Raw genomic sequence first — 15,990 nt, 5'->3', positions numbered from 1 at the left:
GCTTATTGCATTTTCATTTTCGTTTTTACTCAAATAACACAGACATATGTGGAAAGTTACCTACCACGGAATTACATTATCATTTAAATATAGTCCCATATAGTCCACAGCTGCCATCCACATTCTATAAACTCCACACACACTGAGTGGAAGCTTCTCTGTAACCGGGCTCAGTGCTCCTACTGTCCGTTAGAGGGCGGCACTGAGGCCGGCGTCGAGTCAGTCCCAGGCAGTCTGGAGTGCTGCTGAGCCGGACAGAGCAGACAGACAGAGAGTAGGGCTGGTGGAAGGAGGGAGGCAGCCTGATGCCGCCGGGGTTTACCGGGAATTAAAAATCTGACGTCCAGCGCTGCGCGGTGGACACTGTCGCTTCTGGAGGAGGAACACGAACACAACAATATGCATCCTTTGTGGATTTGGATGCTGATGGCGGCCCTGCAGGTAAAATATTTCTCATTTTACAGCTCCGACCGTCGGAGGCTGCAGTAGGGTACAGCAGCAGGGTACAGCAGCAGGGTATAGCCTCTGTTGGAGCGGAGACTGATGGGCTGCAGATACTGATCCAGAGAGGAGCGGAGCCAGTGCGGTTAAACCCGAGTCTGCATCCGTTTTATTGTAGTCACAGTTTAATTCTCTGCTGTAAGGACTGAATCAGGGCCGATCTCCACACTGTGGAAGTAAAAGGCTGCTGATCCCAGACCTGCTCCTCCCGCTGCTTCCGCTCACCACTACACAAACAAGGCAAACGGCTCCTCAGTGATAAAACCGATTCACATCAAATACAGAGTCCGTCTCCGAGGTGTGTGTGTGTGTGTGTGTGTGTGTGTGTGTGTGTGTGTGTGTGTGTGTGTGTGTGTGTGTGTGTGTGTGTGTGTGTGATGACAAGCTGCTGCTGTCGCCTGTTTCTGCATCTCATTTACGACACAGTTGATGTGGCTTTGTGCTCCGGCTCGATGCTGTTGTTGGACTGTGATCCGGTTCAGCCTGATTGAACCGAGCCCTGGGTCCTGCGGTGAGAAGACACCGATCACCGTTTATAAAAACGGCAGTGTGATGTGCCCTGTGGTGGAGCAGGTCCAGTTCAGAGGAGCGGGCTGAATGTATCCCAGTGTAGATTCTTCATCCTCCTCATCCTCCGTCCTTCTCAGTGAATGTGGAACTCCGTCATTGGCTCTTCTTCCCGGAACATGAACCTATTGTTATGATGGACATTTTGTGATTAAGAGAAAAACTGTTTTCATCTCCATCATGTCACTCTTTGGTTTGGCGCTAAGGAAGAAGAATTGTCAGATTTTAAAATGGAGTTTGGTGTGCAGGTTGTAGGTGACATACAGGTGTCTCTCTCCACCTGCTCTCAGTCTGCCTCCATCACCAGAGATAACCTTTAAAGGCCCACACCAACATTTGTACTTGATCATATTCACAACCAATCACATGCAGCTGGCTGACCGCAGTCATGTGTTCCACTATTTCTTTTTTATCGGTTAACTATGGCAGAGGCAGACTCTTACCCCAACCACTGACCCACTGCTGTTACTGTGTATGTTCACGTGTGAGCTCCAGAGGTTGTAAATGTAGCTTAAGCAGAATATAATGAAGGCACAAAGAGGCCCACACTGTCGGACAGATCATGAGAGAGGACAGTGCTGTGCCAACAGGTCAAAGGTCAGCTCTTAAAATAAATCCAACACTACCTCCAAAACAGCAAGGTCGTCAGCAGTCTTAGGGGCTCAGATCAAACCTCTGGATGATTCAGTCATAATGATGAATGAGAAAAAAGAACATCATGTAAGTTAGCTGAGATAATGTTCCTCCTGTTGCCTTCAGAGGGAGAAATGATACTGGAGGTTGATGAAGGTTTGATTTTATCAGCTGTGTCACACCTGGTGAAGTGAGTCTGAACACTGAGCTCCCTCCTTATCAAGCCCCCTCCGTCTGTTGGGATGGGGGGTGGCTGGTGCTCCTTATTAATAATACAGATTTACTGAAACTTTAAAGTCGTAGCAAACATTTGACCTGTTGTTTCACAACCTGTGTAACCACTGTCAACTCTAACTGACCACTGATCAGAAGTTAGACTGACTTCATGTTTCATCATGTTGACAATGTGACGCAGCAGAAAGACAAACATCCAGCTGTCAGACGACACCATGAATGCAGCAGGTTGTCATTAGCATAGCATTAAGCAGCATGTAGTCTGTGTTTTGGAGGATTTCATTTGTCGAATCAAAGTGAAGCCTCCATCCTGAGGACAGCTGAACAATTTATCAAAATATTGAAATCGCAACATGGCCAACACAATATCTAAATCACAGGAGGTGCAGTTTTTTGATGAAGGTAAAATGTGTCACTACAGACCATTAATGAAGCGTTGTGGTGCTACTGAGATGCCTGGGTCTACAGACCAGATGTAAGAGAACATGGTTATTTGGAAAAGAAATGAAATTCAAAAATTTACCATGTTGCCACTGAAATCGTGATTCATATCTATCGAAAATAATTGCAATGTGACTTTTTTTCTGTATATCATTCAGCCCTAACTCTGAGTTAAAGCTGCAGTGCAGACAGAGGTCAAGCTAAGCTAATAGACTAGGCTATGAAAACATAGCAAAGCCGCTCATAGGCTAACGGCAGCCGCTCAGAGGCTAATGACAGTGTCGTTGGTGAAGTGAGTCCAGTTCTGGACCACACACTCACCCTGAAGGACAGGCACACAGGGAGGGCCAGTAAAAACTTTATGGATGTTAATGGATGTTTTGACAGTCCACCAGGATTTGTTCTGGTGTGCCAGTCTGACTGTGAAGGGTTGTGTCGTACGTGGGTGGTGTGTGTGTGTGTGTGTGTGTGTGTGTGTGTGTGTGTGTGTGTGTAGTATGGTTAGAGTGAATCAATCAATAGGTAATAAAATCTAAGTAAATGATAGCTAGTTAAATCTACCCTTCTCTCTCTTCCTCTCTCTACATGACCTAGTGTTGCCTTGTGCCTCCATTTTATCTGTCTTTTCAAATTAAAAGCCCTCTGCAGCGTCATCTAATTGTGACACTGTAATATAAGTGAAACACTGAAGTAAGTACAGGGTTTGTACTGTTGGCATTACCAATCACATTAACACGTCCGGATTATTAATAATAGTAAATAATTGATGAGGTAACAGCTGCTGTGCAATGTGTGCACACGTGCACGGCTCCTCTACCTCTGTGGAGATGTGGACTCTGAAGCTCAACCCACACACACACAGCTATCAGCAGCAAACACCACCTCAGCAGCCTGTCGACATGTCAGAGTAACAGAGACAGAAGTGCTGAGCCTTGTGGATCTATAGATGTGAATATGACGGATGTGGTGTGTGTCTGTAGACCAGCTTACTAATAATCAAAGTGTGTGCGTGTGTGTGTCTGTGTGTGTGTGTGTGTGTGTGTGTGTGTTTTTCTGTGTGTGTGTGTTTCTGTGTGTGTGTATGAGGGAGAGGGCGACAGAAACTGGCAGATCAATTATTCAATTAATTTGTGTTTTATTTTCTAATTGAATCATCACTCACTATAGATCAGACGTTACTGGACAGAGAACATCCATGTTGATGATGAAGGTAGAAATGAACAACAACAATAGAAACTTGAATCAGATCTGTTGGTTTCTCCTGCTGTTAGCTTCCTGCAGGTGGTCAGAGAGGCAAACGACTCATTAATCTACTATCTAAGAGTTTCTTCAGGTACAGAGTTTTTATTTATTTTTTAATCAATCATTGAATAATGCCGTATATAAGCTGCTGCACTGCTAAAAAATGTATTTGCCAAGAACAAATACATAACTGAACAATACACACAGCTCTACTGCTTGTGTCAAACAAATATCAGCCCTCACTGACTCACTGAGTCAAGTTCGTTTCAGTGAAATAAGATTTGACTCATTTGAAATTGTAAAAAGTAGAAAATCAATATGTGGTGGTCAGTGTTGACAATGTGGTAGTTGCTACCATAGACTGTAAATAAAGATGGGCATAGCCTCCATGATGTCACCCATAGATTTCTGAAGCTCAGAATGGGCCATTCCATCGTCGCCATCTTGCCAGGACCTAACTCTGCCCCTTTTTGTATTAGCCGGGATTTGGGCAAAGAGGAGGGGCGCGTGTCAAGACAAGACTTTGGTGCATGCCGGCTTGTGGCAGTCATGCCCTGCCCCATCTGTCATTCAAAGCGGCATGCCCTGAATTCTCCATAACTTGAAATAATAAATAAATATAACTATTTAATAAAATGTAAACAGGTGAGTTATATAAACAGATGTCATGAAGGAGGAAATTAGCTCTAGAGACCAAAACTGTTTTTGTACCAGGCTGTAAACATGTTTATTTCTGCTGTAAAGTTGGACATTTTAACATGGGAGTCTATGGGGACTGACTCACTGTTGGAGCCAGACTCAAGCAGCTATTCAAAGAGGTGTTTTTGGTTCTTCCGTGTTGGCTTAATTTTTCAGTCTCGGAGATTGCCGCTTAGTTGCTACTGATTAATCTATATCTGGGAAACATGTGTTAGCATGTTAGCATGTTAGCCAACCAGAGCTGACACGTGTGTGAAAGGTGACTTGGTTAAAACCAAGAAAATACTAGAATGAGTGTCAGTAATCATGTAAATAATATATATTTGTTCGATTTTAGGAAATCAATGTGATCAATGCAATTTTGATGATTGGATGAATTATTGTAATTTAACCATTGAGCAGTATTTGTGTTTATGTTATTGGAGGAAATCATTTGGTTTACATGAACAGCAGTGACAGCGTTCTGAGCCTTTCATGGTTTCATGGTTTCTGTCAGTTAAGAGGTTTTTACACCTGAAAAAGCCCCATAAACCATTCAAAATACCTCCATATGTTCTTAGCCATTAATTATCTCTTAAAAACACCTTGATGTTAACAGTGGGTAAATTAATGGAGTTTCAGGTAGAAATGAAGGGATTTACTTGATCATTGATCATTGATTAATTATTGAAATAGTTCAGCTTCTCTATCTTGGACTAACTTCTTGGACATTTCTCTTGTTTTCTTACATGTTAGAGAATAAACAGTCAATTATTACATTAACTGATGGTGAACTGATCATTCAGTTTCCTCACTGCCTCATCTGATCTCAGTCACAGCTGATATGATCTGTCTCACCTGAACCAGGTGAGAGCTCAGCTCTCTGTCCTCCACCACTGCCTCTAACAAGGGAGGGAGGGTGGTCTGGAGCTCCTCAGTCCACGCAGCACTTGACTGGATCTCAGTAGATGTAAGAGGCTCTTCACAGAGACGACAGACACTGGACAGACTCTTCACTAAAAACCTCATTACTCCCTTTGATCAGCATCATCATCACAATGTGCTCTGCATTGTGGCTGTACAGAGTGTGCACATCACTTGCCTGTGAATGTGCATGTGACATGGCTGCAGCCAAACACACACACACACACACACACACACACACACACACACACACACACACAAACACACACACACACAGTCTCAGGGTATACAGTTATATTGAGTGAGTGTATTTCTTCTCGTCCCACTGCTGGTTACCCTCCTCAGCCTGACGCAGAGGGCTGAACCAAGTGTGGTAGAGGGGTAGGGGGGTTCTTTATAGGGTGACAGACTTAAGTACATCGGGTCATGAATACACTGCATTTGTTACAGTGTGTTTGTTGAGCTGTCTGATCCATCCTCTGGGTCATGACCTGTCACAGCACAGTGTAATATTCAGGTGAAAATCATGTCAGACACAGGAAAATGCTGCAGATGACTTCATTATAACATTTATTATCATTAGAGAACGTAATTATTATCAGCAGATAGACAATGGACCTTGTAGTCCAATTGTTTTCATCAACACTGAACGTTCACATTCATAAGTTATGTTGTCTTACTGCTGTAAAGACACTCTGCTCTGAACAGATCTAGGGGGCATGTCAGACAAATGTCTAGACCGTAATGATGATCAGAATGAACTGAGCCAGTCTACTGCTGTTATTCACTGTAAATAAATAAATAAATAAAGGTTTCTTGAGCTGGACTTTATTTTCAACAACAACCTCTGTTCATGTTAATGAGCTGACCATCTGTTCTGTTTTCCTATGGTTCTGTTCACATGTCTTCAGTCCTGAGCAAGTTCAGTCTGTGCAGACCTGTTCTAATGTTCTAATGTTCTAATGTTCTAATGTTCTAATGTTCTAGTGTTCTAATGTTTGAATGTTCTAATGTTGACTTTACACTGTGAGTTCTGAAAGAGACTCAGCCTCCGGTGATCTCAGATGGATGCAGACATGTGAATACTCTCTCCCTCTCTTCTCCAGTTCATTCAGAGTGAAGAGGCCGAGCACTCATTGTCAAGCAAGCAGGGGGCGTTGCCATGCATGAGGGGGTTTGCACAGGACGAGTACATTATCGACACGGACCAGGAGCTGGCAAAGGGACAGGCTGTCTTCAACGGTCAGCGCACGCACGCACGCACACACACACACACACACACACACACACACACACACACACACAACACAGCACACACACCACAGGCACACACACACAAAGACACACACAAAGACACACGCACAGACTCGCAGACTCGCAGACTCACAGACTCGGCGGGGACAGCTCCAGTAATAATCCCCTGCTGTTGGGTGGTGGTTGTTGAAGAGTCCTGCTGATATCTGACCCATAATGATCAGAAGAGGACTGAACTTTCTGAAGAGGACTGTGGAGCAGGATTAGATCAGCACACTGAGCCCACATGTCCCTATGATCAATGTCCTGCAGTCTGTCTCGTCCTCTGATTGGTAACATCCTGATGCAACAGGACTGTAACTGGTGGTCTGAGCGTCCTCTGATGGTTCTGTAAGACTGATGAACATTCCGGTCTTGGTCTCCTGAAGGGTTCAGATGTAGGACAGAGGTCTCTGTAAAACCAAGACTACCCTGTATCACAGTGTGGAACCTTTCTTTAGGCCTTCAGAGACATGCACAGGTCAAAACGTGGTCTGCAGTGACATGTCAACATGCGGCTACTGTTTGTGGGTTCAGCCAATCAGCAGCAGGCTGATCAGTGAGCAGTGTGATGATAGGCTGACAGACTGGACTGTGTGAAAGTGATGATACTGGTTTGAACTTTGAACAACAATTTGAATGAAATGGTTTAAATAGAGCTTTAAGGAGGACAGTCGATCTACATGTGTCTGTAGTGGCAGGAAGTGCTCAGGCCCTCTGATGTCTTTACACTAGCATTGCAGTGTTGTTGTATTCTGACTTGGTGAATAAGAACTTCAGCCTGACTGTAACTGGGCTCACTGCAGCACCAGCTCAGATAGTTCAGCTGCAGTGATGAGGGTTGACTGGAAGGCAGCCGCTTGTCTCTCCACATGTCCTGCTGGGAAGCTCGTCAGTTTAACAGAAGAACGCTGTGGGATGAAGCAGCTCCGTGTGATCATGTCAGACTGTGTGAACATGTCAGACTGGCCATGTCCACACTGCCACGTTTTCATTTCAAAATGGCATTTCAAAACAAAAATGATCTCCTTCCATTTTAGATCCATATCAGAAACGATCTCCATCCACACTAACACACCTTAAAACACATACATACATGAACATTCACATACACTGAGCATGTGCGGTGTAAACAGGAAGCAGATTGTCTACTCTACTGGTTGCAGAAAATACTACAAATGAAGAACAGCAAAGACAATTGTAAGCTGAACAACAGCTGCTAGCAAAGACAACAAGGTCAGTAACACTTGTAATTCATTACCATGTTGTATTCACCACTGGTAGGCGAGGCCGATGAGAGCCAATCAGGGACCGACTGTGGGTGTCCACATCATTGTTTCCAAAGGTCTCAGTTTCTGTGTGTCCAGACTACAACACAGTCCCAGAGTTTTCAAACTAAAACGGGTCCAGCAGAGTCTCTGTTTTAGGGGCGAAAACTGAGTCGTGCAGACACCAGGAGGAAATGTAGCAGAAGAGATGAGTTTAAAACTAAAACGTAGTAGGATGTGGTCAGTGTGAACGTGCAGCAGAAACTCAGGTCAGAAGGTGATTTACCTCCACTCTTGTTTTGGTGGTTCTATTCTGAAGGAATGTATGAAACAGAGCTGACCACCCAAACAGCTGTTGTCTAACCACATTGAGGCACCAGGCAAACCCTACAGTAACACTGTGCTGAGGTGTGTGTGTGTGTGTGTGTGTGTGTGTGTGTGTGTGTGTGTGTGTGTGTGTGTGTGCGTGTGTGTGTGTGTGTGTGTGTGTGTGTGTGTGTGTGTGTGTGTGTGTGTATGTGTGTGTGTGTGTGTGTGTGAGTGTGTGTGTTTTTCAATGGACTTCTATGGACCCCGTGAAGTGAACAAGGCAACAGTGACTGTAGCTGACAGAGTGGAGAGGGAAACAAGAGAGAGTGTTGCAGTTTGGTTGTAATGTGTGTGTGTGTGTGTGTGTGTGTGTGTGTGTGTGTGTGTGTGTGTGTGTGTGTGTGTGCGTGTGCGTGTGTGTGTGTGTGTCAGTGTGCACAGGTTGAGGAGGTTAGGCAACAAATGATGAGGCTGTGTTGTTTAATACATTGTAACAAATAGGAATTTCTACTTCATAGCCAGCTGGACAGATGGTACTGGTTCCAAGTTGCTGCTAAAGTTCTGAGAATGTGATGGTGCTTGTTTTTCTACGGTACTGAAGGTGCTGAAGGTTCTCTAGATGTGATAGGTACAGACATGTGATTCTTCCAGGGCATTAACCCTACAAGTGTTCTAGTGTGACATCAAACTGGAGAAAGAGAAGAACAAGAACAACAGGTCCAATAACAGCAACAGGTGCAGCAACAGGTCCAACAAGACTTGTGGAAACAAAACACTCCATTACTGGTGTATGGAGATATTTAGTATTTGGATAATCAGGAACAAGTTCTAGATGACCAATAGTCAGTATGTCTCTGAGCTGTTTCCTCCTCTGGCAACATTTACAGACATCAGCTCTGTACACAGAGTTCAGGCTGATGAGTTTCAGTTGTTCACTTTATACCAACAACATGTCGTCAACATGTTCATGTCCTGAAATGTTGAAATGTTACTGTGTGTGAACTGTGACAGATCTGTTGTAACAAGACTCCACACACATTGTTTAAGCCAACACTAACTTATTTAGGCTAATATTAGCTTGTTTAGGCTAACATAGCGACGTGAGCTGGGTGCTCACAACATTAGCAGGCTACAATCATAACTGTTCAGTCTGTTAAAATATTGCACCGACTTTTAGATAAGAGTGTGTTATCACACTATGTTAGCAGCTTCTGTTGTTTTCGGTTTCTTGCTGTAGTATTGAATGTGCTATGGAGAGTCAGGGAGTGTCATTGGTGTTGGTACAGACCACATGTCTGGTGTGGTGACATCTCTATGAAGTGCACCACACTGTTCACACTGATGAAAACATTTGAACATTATCCTTTAACTCTCTTTGTAGCATTTTAGTCATTTTAGTCTCCATCACATTAACCTTATAGTCCTGTTTGATCTTTGATTGTCCCGTTGCCATAGCAACAAAGAGCATACAGCATGATGAAGTTGTGATGACAAAATAATGTTGAAGTTGTAGCAGCTGTAGCTTAGCTTAGATGGCTAACTGTAGTTAGAGTCTATTTGCTGACACTGGGTGATACATTGTGTTTATGGCTGAATATTCATTCAGATCAGTGTCAAACTGGCTGGAGCCTGACTGACTGGACAGACTGAAGGCTCAGAGATGAGGACAGAGTCTGACAACATTTACAACAGTAGTCATCACTTCTTATTCTTCTGTGCATAAGATGTGTTTTCTCTCTGTGATGACTCTGGATTCAGTATTTTGAGCATGTTGCTGTGTGCAGCAGGATGGAGGGACTCAGTGCCGTGCTGTCTTTGCTGGGTTACAATCTGATGGCTCTGGGCACTGTTAATTATTTAATTGGAGCACAGGAGGAGTGAATTATTGATGAGAGGAGAGAGGGTGGAGGGAGAGACATAATTATGAACAGATAGAGTGTCTGGGGGATGAGTTGTGAAGGAAAGGAGGTCAGAGGTAGAGAGCAGCAGCACAGAGCAGGTCTGACTGATGCTCTGACACTGTCCTCTGTACCCTCCTCTCTGTGTCTGTCTCAGCCTGTTGCCTGGGTCTGGTCCTGTCCCACTTTTGGAGATCAGCTCATAATGACAAACAACATCAAGCAGTTAGAGCTGGATACTGAACCTCAGCACTTGTTAGCAACTGATGTGTGTGTAGCAGCCAGTTTTTCTTCTTACCACGACATGTAAAACAAGTTCACCTCAAAAGCAAAGTAAGATTCTTTATGTATATCAAGTTCAAGAGGAGTGTGTTCTGGTTGTGTTAACTGTGATACAATTAGCATTAAAGCTGACACTGAACCAGCAGGGACAGGAAACAGGCTGAGAGCAGTGGTGATGAGTCAGGTCGTGTTTCTGTGGAAAGGAACAAAAATAAATAAGAGAATGGAAAGTTTATCTAGCTGCTGCCAGACCAGGGTGTGTGTGTTTGTGTGTGTGTGTGTGTTTGTGTGTGTGTGTGTGTGTGTGTGTGTGTGTGTGTGTGTATGTGTATAATGACTATCTGTCTGTGAAGAAATAGATGTGGTGGTTTTGGTTTGCCCTTATAGCCATGATGGAGGTGTTTGTGTGGGTCCTGCTCCTGTTTGTCATCTTGGGTGCGTGTGTGTTTACGTGTGTGTGTGTTTGTGTGTGTTTATGTTATTGTGTTCATCACTGCAGTGTGTGTTATATTTTTTGTGTGTGTTTTTTTTAAGTACAGTATATATTCTGATGTGTGTAGATTGGAGGTCCAGGTCTTGCTTATGCTGGCTTTGTATGTGTGGTACAGTATCTCTCTCTCTCTCTCTCTCTCTCTCTGTGTATGTACTTCCTGTGGAGCTCAGCAGGGCTGACTGCTCCGACCTTCCCATGTTCCCATCCATCCTTCCTATTAAGGCAGTGAGTGTTAGTCAGTGATACGGCCTCATGCTGCTGGTCAGTGCTCTCATACACAGCCATGGAAACCCCCTCCCTCCTCCCCACTCCCATCCCACAAGCAGCAGAAAGTGAGCACATTCATCTCCCCACATCCTCTCTCTGACCCCCCCCCACTCCTCTCTCTCTTTCTTCTCCTGCCTCTCTCTCCCCGTCATGCGGGGGATTGCCCTACTTTACTCCTGCCTCATGTATCACTGTCTCCCCTCTCAGCCGGATTGGGGAAAGGCAGCCGAGATACAGAAAGAGAGCTCTCTCTCTCTTTCCCGTGGTTTGATTCCTGGTCCTGTTTGTTCTCTGAGGGTCTTGTTATCGTCTCAGCAGTGGGCTCCTCTCTCTTCTTATGTAACAGTGTTTGTTAAGTACGAACAGGAGACAGTTGGTTTAATATAAATGATTGATTTCAATTTGAAGGTGTCCAACACACTGTCACTATGACAACAGCACATTCACATCAAATGGATCAAATCTTTTGATGATGATATAAAGTTTTATTGTAAATGTTCAGTTAAATTTCTGCCTTTGGCTCCTACAGTGACTCAAACATCAAGGTTCTTCATCATACTGATAAAAGGCGTGAAGCAGCTCGTCTCAATGATTCATGACATCACCTGCAAAGCTCTGTATCACACCTACAGCAACTTGAGCAGAGACAGACTGACTGATCTCTACCATCTCACATCACAGTGTTATTATTGATCAGGTTTCTCTGCTGAGCACATTCACCTCCTCATTAGACCGTCATGACGCCCCTCCTCTCTGGACCATAGGCAGTCTGGACTGATGGTCTCTAATAAACCTTCCTTACAGTCTTCAGTGGGTTATCATAGGACTCTGCCTGGTCCTCTGTTTTAATAATACAGTTCAGACTGAAGGAAGAGTCGACTCTAAGAATCAGTATCAAGGCCAGTGGGGGCAGATTTTAATATTACTGGATAAAATGAATGAAAAACTGATTGTTTCTGTACTCCACTGTTGTTGCACACTGCTGTGATGACAGGCCTGCTCTGTGAATGTGAACAATACATGGATTTGCGGAACAGTAAGGGTTTTGGCATACATTAGCAATGTACGTAGTGCATCATCTTGAGCAGATCTAAAAAGACAACTTTTTTTTTTAAGTTCAATAAATGTGTGGTGTTTCCAAAGTCATTGAGTAATTGTGTTAAATAAATGTGATCTCAATATTGATCAGAATAATTGTGATTATGATTTTTGCCATAATGGAGCAGTTCTAGTATCTCCTGTATAAAACACTCAGCAGCTTCTCAGTGTTAGCTCATGCTAACAGACACTGTCCTCATGTCATTGGTGCAATTCACGAATGACACCTGTCACTAAAATTCATTCTTTAGTAAGTTGGTGGTACATCACAAAAACATGGCCATCATCGGGTTGTCAGGGTTACAGGGATAGTTTGGGTTTTTTGACATGGGGTTGTGTGAGGTCATCATATATGTATGTATACATACAGTAGATTTGGCACAACATTTTTTCAACCGCTAGACTACCATATTTCTATGCACAAGTGCACCTACGGAGTGCATTGTATTAGTATTAGCTATGTACCAACTATATATTACAACCTCACACAACCTCACGTCAAAAAACCTGAACTATCCCTTTAACGTTGGGAATAAAATGGTGGAGCTGCTTCCACCAGTCACACTGGGACGTTCATCACTGTTCTACATTCATGAAGTTAAGTTCCTGTCACTGTGAACATGAAATCATTTATTTAAATGACAGTGAACATGAGGTTGTTGGTTATAGTGTGACATTGTTGATTCATTAGACTGAAGATAACTGCTGCTCTGGAGCAGCTATGGGCCAATAGTCATATCTGATCATCTGAGGACCACTTTAACTAATACCTGTGATCATAATCTAACCAGCTGCTAAAGAGCCATGAACTTTAACCCAGTGTTCTGGTGACAGGGTTAGACAATGTGGACTAATTCAAGTGAATAGGAACATGGTCTCAGACTTCACTGTGTATACAGTATGTTATATCACATTCATAGTTCTGCCTCTGGACATTGATCATATATTAGGGTTAGAACCCTAATAATAAACCAGCCCAAACTCTGAAGGGTTTGCACTCTAATAACCTAGCTGTTAACCATAAGTCTTTGAGTGCTGTGTTTGTGACACCAGACCTGCAGCTCCTGTATTTTACTGTCATCTCAGACAGTCGATAGATACTTTCTTTCCCATGAGACCTTGCTATCTCTGCTGTAATCTGCCTGACTAAAGCTGAGCATTAACAGACCTTTCCAGTCCTCTCGCTGAAGCTCACTCATCTTTTCATTGTGGCTTCTCTGATTCTGTAAATCTTATGTTGATGTGTTTGTGTGTAGAGGAGAGTCTGCTTCTCATTATAACGTCTCTATGTTAAACTGACAATCCCCAGACAGTGCCACTCTCAGCTCCACAGATATGGCTGGAATGTGTGTGTGAGTGTTTGGTTGTTCATGTCCTCTCAGTTCTCCTTCACTCCCATCTCCCTCTCTGTCTTTCACCCACTTCCTGTTAAATAAGTGATGGCTCCATGCCTGACCTCATGTCTGACTAATGAATGTTTGTGTGAATGAGTGTGAGCATGTGTGAGTGGTGGAGCGTAGTGTTGCTATGAGGGGAACATGCAGGTTAGGGTTAGGACCTGTGGTGTTATAGTATAACATCAGATGGGTGTGCTGTGTTTTCTCTACTGATGCAGTAAACAGCAGCACAGTACGATGACAGTGATGCTCGCTCCTTCACTTTGGTCTAGAATGAAAATATTTTGACAGATGGTCATGAAATGTTGTGCAGACATTGATGGTACCCAGAGGATGAACCCTGAACTCTGGTGACTGAATTACTCATCTTCAGTGAAATGCAATGATTTAATCTGTGGCCATGAGAAGTACAGATATCCAGGTATTCATTGTCCCCATTGAATGAATCCTGAAGCCTTTGTGGATCCTCTGACTTTGGTTCCTGCACCATCAGGTTAAAGTTATCAGATCTTTTAAGTTTTTTTCTGCCACAATATTTCACATCTACTGGAGGGATTGGCACATTTTTCTTCATGGTTCCCTGATGATGGTCCAGAACAATCCCTTGACTCTCCCCCCAGCACCACCAGCTGGTTCACAGTGAAACATCTGTAGGAAGGTGGTTCAGACTTTCATAATCCCCTCAGGATGAACTGTAATAACTGTGGTGATTTCACTTAGCTCCATCAGCAGGTCAGCACTTTAATGTAACACATGCCTCAGCTGCACACTATATTTACAGCACATTAGCAAGCGTGTTTATTCTGACACACCAAACAAAGATGGTGGACATGGTAAATATTCAGTGTGTCCCCTGTAGGATCATGTTCTGCGAGGGTGTAGGGGGGGTATGAAGGGTGGGGTTGTACCTGGGTAGTGTGGAGTATGCCCCCCGGTGGTCAGAGTCAGCATCAATAATAAAAATCCCTCAAATTAATGGTAACTAGTTCAATCTGTCTTTCTCTCTGTTCAGTTTCTTTTTCTCTCTCCATCTCTTGTCACCATGTCTTCACTTCCTGTATCCACTGTATCAAATTAAAAGCCCTCTACAGAGTCATTTAATATCAACTTCCATTGTTACTGTGACTTTTACATTTACTGTGCCATGGCAGCTTCACATCAAACACATCAAACACATACTCTGTACAGTTTGGTTCTATTTACAGTGAACTATTTATCTGGTTGTCATGGCGATGTGATGAAGGTGAACACAGTAATATTGTCTCATGGTATACATATCATAACATGGTCCAACCCTGCTGTCACGAGGCAAAGACCTCCATAGTGACCCTGTTCCTGATCTGTCACCAGCTCACCCTGAGCTCGTTCATCAGGGGTCCGACTTGGAGCACTGAGCCCCCTGAGACTTTTACTTTTCACCTCCTTCAGAGGAGGCCAAAAAATCTAAAATATATTCTGTGATAGAAAGAAGCACTTCCACCGTAGCAACTGGTTAACGTTTAAATGCAGTGGCAGTGTTGAGGAGGGTGATACAGGTGCAGACAGTCTGAGTCTGTCTCAGCTCAGGGAGACTAGAGTTCAACCTCAAAGACATTCACACATTCAGATCAGTGAGGTGATGTGAACATGTTTGACAGCTGATAATGAGCTCTGACTCCTCCACAGTGGCTCTGTGTTGGTTAACTATAGTGTTTCTGGTGTCTCACACCATCACTCAGTTCATCTGTCAGTTAGTCTGTTAATAATTTCATTTGTTGTTTTTTCAAACCAAATGGAAAAATATCTTCTTAAACATGAACACTCCACTGGTCTGCTCTGTCAAATGTGTGTGATGGGGATTTAACAGCTGCATGGAGCAGACAAACCAGATCGGGCCTCATGTAGTCCACACCAAGGTTTTGAAAAGAAGTCCTGTATTTGGTCGCACATTCTAACTGCCCATGATGAAGGCGTCTGTAGCAGTAGTGGACGAGGTCCTCAGGTAGTGGTGTGACTTTATGAGGAGTAGTGTGTTGCAGTAAAATTCCATCAGTGTGTTGTTGTCGTGTATGTTGGTTCAGGTCTAGGTGTGTTCAGGTCTCTGCTGTCACTGACCTCAGTATGACTGAGCCTCTAATGCTTCTGTGTTCCTTGTAAACCCCAGAGAAGCACTGTGTGTGTGTGTGTGTGTGTGTGTGTGTGTGTGTGTGTGTGTGTTTGTGTGTGTGTGTGTATTTCTCTCTAATAGTGAGGTAATATAATCAGTGAGGCCTGTCATGGTCTATTAAGACTCTGCTGCCATCATCCAGGTCATGATCCTGCCTTACACTCTGAGAACACTTCAGCACACAAACACACACACACACACACACACACACACACACACACACACATACACACACACACACACACACACAAACATACACACACACACATACACACACACACACACACACACACACACACACACACACACACACACACAC

At 43.7% G+C, this 15,990-nt stretch overlaps 1 protein-coding gene across 1 annotated transcript in view; it reads left to right on the top strand.

Annotated features, from left to right (window-relative positions):
- Nucleotides 1-259: 259 nt before the first annotated feature.
- LOC111231822 (cadherin-2-like) overlaps nucleotides 260-15,990 on the top strand; it is a 68,808-nt gene continuing 53,077 nt past the window's right edge. The window contains exons 1-2 of the mRNA XM_022759064.1: nucleotides 260-441; nucleotides 6,327-6,462. Of these exons, the coding sequence (XP_022614785.1) occupies nucleotides 400-441; nucleotides 6,327-6,462 (178 nt within the window). The 5' untranslated portion in view covers nucleotides 260-399. The remainder of the gene's footprint in view (nucleotides 442-6,326; nucleotides 6,463-15,990) is intronic.

This window comes from Seriola dumerili, unplaced genomic scaffold, assembly GCF_002260705.1.
Source record: "Seriola dumerili isolate Sdu_G_001 unplaced genomic scaffold, Sdu_1.0 BDQW01000319.1, whole genome shotgun sequence".
Classification (NCBI taxonomy): domain Eukaryota; kingdom Metazoa; phylum Chordata; class Actinopteri; order Carangiformes; family Carangidae; genus Seriola; species Seriola dumerili.
The sequence above is the reverse complement of the archived record's forward strand: the minus strand, read 5'-3'. Positions and strand labels throughout refer to the sequence as shown.